The following is a 6951-nucleotide window of genomic DNA, read 5'->3' on the forward strand; positions in this document are numbered from 1 at the left end:
CCCCATTTGTGCTCGTCAGGGTCGACACAGCGACGCGATACGTACCGATGGTGGAGATGTAGGTAGAGTTGAAGTTGTCCTCGGCAAATCGAATGATCAGACACGTTTTTCCCACTCCACTGTCACCAATCAGCAGTAGTTTGAAAAGGAAATCATACTTTTTTGCCATGGTTATAGAAATAATTGAAGTTTAAATTGAATCGGTAGAAATAAATGATTGTCTCTTATGAAGATGTCTTTTTCATCCGAGCAGGGCTTTTCTTTAATTCGCCGATCGTCCGAGTGTTGCGGAAGCGAAGTTGCCTCGATGCGACCAGAATTGGCCTAGAAGAATGTTTTAATTTTTTTAATAATTTCTTGCTTCTTGAAAACTTCAACCGGTAAATGTCGATCACTTTCGGACTGGGTAAACATCCACTAACTCCAAAGGCTCAATATTTCGTCCATCCACGGAATATAAACGGTCCCAGGGTTAAAGCCAATGGTCAATTATAGTTCAATCTTATAATCCAGTGATTTAATGGTCCAACATAGTCATTTAGCATCCGGGACCACAAACACTGGGATCCGGGGGAAAAAACTTGGATAACTTGCAGCCGTGTATTTATGATCCCTCGGCTCCCAGAATGACTACGTGGGAGGAGGGAGGGCGCAGCAACCCGAAGGTTCAGTCCAACGCTAGATGGCGCTGTGAGGGCGCAGCGACCCAGAGGTTCAGTCCACCGCTAGGCTGGCGCTGTTGGCTCACATGGGGCTCACGCACGAGGTGGTGACAGTGAAGTGTGAAATAATGATAATGAAATAATAATGATTTCCCTAACTAATAATTAAATGTCTGATTACAATTTTCTTATCCCACTGTTTAATTGTTTCAAACTAGGTGTGCAAATGTTCAATAAGTACATGCGGGTACTAACCAACGGGTACTAACCAATGTAGGAATAGCCTACCTTTATGTGAACATCTATCGAATAGGAAAAATATGTTATATAAAACCATTTTATGAAACGGATGGCGTGTTGACCTCACAAAGACGGCGGACTTGGAGGTCGGATTCCGACTCGGGTTTTTATTTCCGGGTCCTTCTAGAGATTTAGAACAGCTTCCGGTAAATTACCACCGCATGCTCCTGAGTCTTGTCTTTCCGTACAGTCATTTCCTAACCCGACAATATGCCAGTAAGTGCGCCTTTTTATACACCTTAAATCGTACGCTTTAGGTCCAAGTGAGGACACGGTTAACTACTATTTAAAACGAGTTAATGTTCATGTCGACTTTAACACGTTCATGCTGTTTGAGTATTTAGCTCCACGTCGGCTGGACATACTGCAATCATAATGGCGAAGCACATGTACAACAAAGAGTCAACGTCATACGGCGATCTTTCATTATTGATGCATGACTTTTTCGATAGTATTAGTTAATGTTGATAATCCTCTCCTGTAATGTATATTAAATATGGCCTTTGTGATGTGGTGCTGAGCTGAGGTTTGGTTTACAGCTCGCCAGGGACCTGCTGCACCCGACCCCCGAGGAGCAGAAGAGGACGCACAAGAAGAAGCGTCTTGTACAAAGTCCAAATTCATACTTTATGGATGTAAAATGCCCAGGTAACGCTGGGAAATATGTTGGTTATAGTGTAATCGTTAAATCAGTTTCGACTTTTATTTTACCCGATCATTGATTAATTGGTGATCGTCAACTATGACAAACTAGTGAGCTTACCGTGATGACCTGTGACCCACAGGATTCATAGTACCTTACTAGACCACCTGTTGAGACCAAACCAGTTCAGATCTGCAACCTTTCCAAATGCTTGCTCCAAATGGTCTTAACCTGCTGATTGCAGCATAATGGCCAATGGGTCGATACATATGGACGTAGTGTGGCGTTCAACAGACCAGTTTGCTTTCAGTGTTTTGATACCAATGTTTGAATTATTATTTGTTTGCAGGCTGCTACAAAATCACCACCGTTTTTAGCGCTGCGCAGACAGTCGTGCTCTGTGTCGGCTGCTCCACAGTCCTCTGCCAGCCTACAGGAGGGAAGGCTCGCCTCACAGAAGGTAAACACCTGCACCCATCAGTTCAGGAAATCATTTTTAAATACAATTGGAACTAAACATAGACTTGGGTGTGCCTAAATCGATTATCATATCGATGTGCAATTGTTGACGTTGTTTATGTTCTACAGTGATGATAGCATATGACAATGCAATATCTTGCCTTTGTGTTGCTCTTTCATTTGTCTGTATTGAAAGGGGTGTCAAAAAAGGCATACATTGACTCTTGTGGTTGACTGAGAAATGGGTGATCTCTAAGCCTTTCTGAAAGATGAACTGCAAGGACATGCAACACGTGTATTGTTTTTAAGATGTGTGAAATACGGATAGATGAAGTTGTTTTCAAAAAAATACTAACATGCATCCACATAAAAAATGGTTGCGGTCTTTGGCCTCATATATTGCATGGAAGTAGTGTTTCCCCTAGGATGGAGTTGAAGTAGCGGAGGTGACATTTTTCTTCCTCCTCACAAATTCTTTGGTGTGCTCACAAAGCGCACCCTGCCGGGAGGTTTCCATGTGTCTGCCGGCACCAGAAGGGTGTACATGCAGTACATTTGTGCACAGTAATGAGCAGGGGATATATGGAGAGATTGAACATAATGCAAGTTTAATCTTTAAAACAATTATTTACATATATTTAACAAAAAATATACTGTATCAAAATCCACCCTATACACTAAAATCACATAACACAAATACTACAACAATCTAAAAGGTCTCGGCCTCCAACCAATAAGGAACGTAAAGAGGCCATGTCTCTATTGAACAAGTTTTGGGATCTAGAGTCAATAATGGCGACGCTACTGAAAGTGTTGCTAATTTTTTTTATTGACAATTTTGCTAAAAATAAATTCCTTAATGGGACACTGTAATATTTTAAGTCATTTATTACCTCAAATCAACGTATTCATTCATAAATAAGTCGTCATTGGTGTAAAATTATCTCTGCCAAAAATCTCACTTATCCTCCTGAGCGAAGAATAATTAATATGTAGTTGCATAGGACGGGTAAGCTTCATGGAGGCTTCCATGTTCTTCCGGTCTATGAACTGCCGAGACGGACAAAAAGCACTACGTGGTACAGGAAATGCAAACGCGTTTTCACTCTGAGCCAGCGTGAATGATGACTGAAATAATTCCCTATCTTGCTCGAGGAATAATTACTCATACATCATTAGCTTACACTAATGATTCAATGCACTTTGAAATTTCTTTGAAATAACGAACCTCATCGTCACTCGAATGACTCGATGGGTAGTATTGGATGTCATCATGACACAGCTTCTTGGCACATCAGAGTCGGCTCCAGAGCAGATCTACTGGAGGGGCATGGGTCGCCAGCGGGGAGGCACTGCCTTTTGTGAATATTTTAACGCAAAAAAAGGGGGAGGGCTGTCGTGGATGCTAAACGCAAATAAATGCAGTTTAACCACCTCTGCTATGTCATAAATAGTTTATTCACATCAACAGTTTATGAACCTCCAAAAAACATTAAGTAGGCCTGGCACTGTTTATAAACCTAGAGAACAGCCTCCACAATAATCAAAAACACCCCTGACAACATATAAGCTTTAAGCCCAGTTCAGACCAAAGATTCACCTTGCAACTCGCGACTCCTTGCGACGAGACAGGCTGCGACGTTCTAAACTGGGCCGTTCACACTGGCTGCAACGCGCTGCATCGGGCTGCGACGCTAGGTGGTTTCCCTAGCAACTGTGAACGCACATACTGCCCACCGTATTTTTTGAACAAGCTAGCACTATTAGTTTGAATGCAATATACAATTGTACCACTAGATGGGAGTAATTTTTAGTGTCCCTTTAAAAATAAGTAGATATTTTTTTCTTTTTTCAAAACTAATGGTTGCAGTAAAACCATAAAGATCCCATGTCTATCGAAAACATTTTTTGGCTCTAGAGTCAATAATGGCAACGCTATGGAAATTGTTCCGAAATAAAAAAATCCTCAAAAATAAGATTTTTCAAAACTAAAGGATGTAGTAGAACCTAGGGCTGGGCGATTAATTTAATTTTGATCGCGATTACGATTTTAGCGTCAAACGATCAGAAAATTAACATAATCGAGTTATCCGATTTTTTGTTAATTATTATTTTTTATTTTTTAATGATTTATAGAAAGGGCAGAACAGCTGGACACATCTGTATATCATTTTAGATTGGAACATTTTCTTTTTGACCATTTTGTGTATTTTTTTAACGCGAAATTTCCAAGTTCTCAGTTACAACGTTTTTTTTGGGAGAGACATGGTGAATAAATACAACACGTTTTTAAACTCAAAGATAATCGTTTGAATAATCGTGATTTCAATATTGACCAAATAATCGTGATTATGATTTTTCCCATAATAGAGCAGCCCTAGTAGAACCATAAAGAGGCCATGCCTCTTTGCAACAAGTTGTGGGGCTCTAGAGTCAATAATAGCAACACTATTGAAATTGTTGCTAAATTAAAAAATCCTCAAAAGTAAGAGATATATTTTACAAAACAAAATGTTGTAGTAGGACCATTACATCTTAAATTGGTCACGCCATTGAAATTTTACCATTGTGGTCTTTTTCAGTTTTGCACTTTGCAGACGTGTCTGTAAGCCGACAGCTCATATAAGCCAATGCAATTCACCGTTCGTTAAAGACGACTCGTTTGGATGAAAACCAATGTTGTAGCTGGTTTTCTAGGTTACTACATTTAGCTAGGTGTCAATTGTGTCCAATGATGTTTCACTGATAATTTATTGAACCTCAAACTCAGAATCTGCCAATTTATCTCCAACTTTACGGAAGTTACACTCCGTTAATATGCTTTACTCACAGGTGTGTGAATTGACCTGGATAAGAAGCGTCCTTGGCGCAAAATAATATTTTTCCAAAGATAAGACGGAGCTCTCCTCTCCGTTTATATGCTTTACTAAGGTGTGTGAATGGACCTGTATATGAAGCGTCCGTAGCGCAAAATAATGCATTTGTTTTTTGAAGGGTTAAGACGGAGTGTACCGCCGCTGCTAGGTGCATATAGGGGAAACACTGAAGTATGGCCACACATGAACACAGAAGGGTGTGTATGAGATCAAGGGCTGGTTTTGTATCATGCTACAATACACCCTTGCCTCCTCTGAACCCTGCAGTAACCCTTCATAGCCATCTGTGTTCTGCTCAGCTAATTCTGGTCAAAATGAATATAATCTTAATGTAAACTTATTCTCCAATTCTCTGTATTATGGGATTAGGCACTTCATTTAATTGAGAGCACTATGCTGCTCCAGTAGTTTAATGCATACGCCTTCATCTATATGTAGGTGTTCTCCAGTTTAATCCCATCTCTCTCCTGTAGGATGCTCTTTCAGACGAAAACAGCACTAGTGTTCCAGCGATAACACTGCTGGAGACTGGTCCCAGACACTTGATAAACAACACTGCCCAGAACAGACGGAACAGGAGTCCTCAAAGGTGGAGAACCTACCAATAAACAACGGCGGAGGACGCTGAATCTGAAACGGCTGTTCGATGGCATTCTCTCTCCAGTGTTTACAAAGGAAACTTTGGCGGAGTGAGGATTCGGGCCACACCGGTTGGGTTGTTTACCTCCATATCTCTTAATAAAGTTAGTTTCTTTGGTTTTCCTAAATCTTGCTCTTCATTTATTATTTTTGCCACAAGTTTATTGCATGTCTTGGACTTTTCATTTTTACTGAAAGATTGATCCATAAGCTTGTATTATACTTTACTTTGTAATCAAATGAAGACGGTTGGAAACGTGGTTGTTGTGGGACCAACCGCTAAATGCTCTAGGAGGTAGAGCCTGTTCTGAGCAGCACAGCAGGCTGTATTGCCAAACCCGCTGTTTGTACCCCCTGGATCTACGTTGGCTAATTTCCCCCTAAACCTTTCGAACCCCTGTGGACTTTAGTTTAATGCAAGCACTTTGTTTTTATTTGAGGCAGCAGTTGATTGATTGTTGCCACGTCATTATCCCTCTGTCTGAATTGGGCCCCTTCTGCTTTTGGTGTCCAATCAACTTAATATATGATCAGAGTGTTAAGTTATATAAGGCTTAATGTCACAGTAATGCAGGTATTTTGAAGGTCTGTCTGTACATTTGCATGTACTGCTTGGCCTTCTGGGTGCTGGGAGTTTCACACAATATCATCAAATGAGGACATGAGCTACATCTCATCCTGCTCTTGACAGCACAAAACTGGTTGCTATGGCAACATTTTAATGTTTCCCCTCATGTGATCAAGATTAAAATACTTGCACCCAAATAAAGCCATAACAAAAGGGTACTACTCTAATGTCTTTCTTTGGATATAATGAGAATAGATATTGGGGTGTCTCTGTGTGCAAATAAGGCTCCCTGCTGTTCACTTGCTAATAGCGATGCTGTTATGGCCCTGACTGACCAAAACTAGGATGAGCTGAAGATCCTGGAGTTTGAAAAGTGTCCAGTCTCCCTTGGCTACAGAGGGATGCCGGTGACTGACGTGATCAAACCGTTGGCTCTTTTGCACATCAATCTCCCTGTATGTTAATGGGAGTCTAACCTATCGAAGCTCTGCTATCCTTGAGCCATCCTGTCGATAGCGTGTATGCCGGTGACATCGCTGAGTATGTCACCGACGTAAGACCAAGTGCTCTGCTCTGTAGCAGGGACGTCTCAAGGCTGAAACTGAATCACAAAGTTTGTACCAGGGTCAGGGTTCATATGCAAAACATTACTACCTAATCAACACCTATGTGCCTAGCTCAACTGGTAGAACATGGCTTTACACACAGGGGTAACGCAGGGTTATATTCCCATTGCGGCCAGCAATGCTGATATGAATTGAGTGCACTTGATATATGTATGCTTTGGATAAACCCGTCAATGTA

The 6951-nt window shown here is 41.1% G+C and overlaps 2 protein-coding genes and 1 non-coding gene across 3 annotated transcripts in view; 2 read left to right on the forward strand and 1 right to left on the reverse strand.

Annotated features, from left to right (window-relative positions):
- The window catches only part of rab13 (RAB13, member RAS oncogene family), a 5828-nt gene extending 4784 nt beyond the window's left edge, over nt 1-1044 (reverse strand). Inside the window, exon 1 of the mRNA XM_030369976.1 lies at nt 46-1044. Within this exon, the coding sequence (XP_030225836.1) occupies nt 46-169 (124 nt within the window). The 5' untranslated portion in view covers nt 170-1044. The remainder of the gene's footprint in view (nt 1-45) is intronic.
- A 7-nt stretch (nt 1045-1051) lies between these two features.
- On the forward strand, nt 1052-6365 carry rps27.2 (ribosomal protein S27, isoform 2). Its single transcript, XM_030369977.1, has 4 exons — nt 1052-1178; nt 1502-1610; nt 1955-2065; nt 5414-6365. Exons 1-4 carry the CDS (start codon nt 1173-1175, stop codon nt 5440-5442), a joined length of 255 nt encoding a protein of 84 aa, XP_030225837.1. The 5' UTR covers nt 1052-1172; the 3' UTR covers nt 5443-6365.
- LOC115554913 (small nucleolar RNA SNORA13) lies at nt 2223-2352 on the forward strand. The gene has a single exon (XR_003978762.1). It is a non-coding gene; the product is annotated as a small nucleolar RNA SNORA13 (small nucleolar RNA).
- Nucleotides 6366-6951: the final 586 nt, after the last annotated feature.

This window comes from Gadus morhua, chromosome 11 (genome assembly GCF_902167405.1).
Source record: "Gadus morhua chromosome 11, gadMor3.0, whole genome shotgun sequence".
NCBI lineage: Eukaryota > Metazoa > Chordata > Actinopteri > Gadiformes > Gadidae > Gadus > Gadus morhua.

Excerpts from the sequence above, each read along its gene's own strand:
- rps27.2 (XM_030369977.1), top strand. Across the intron at positions 1,611-1,954 it reads TATGGATGTAAAATGCCCAG|GCTGCTACAAAATCACCACC; the intron begins GTAACGCTGGGA and ends ATTTGTTTGCAG. Across the intron at positions 2,066-5,413 it reads GAAGGCTCGCCTCACAGAAG|GATGCTCTTTCAGACGAAAA; the intron begins GTAAACACCTGC and ends TCTCTCCTGTAG.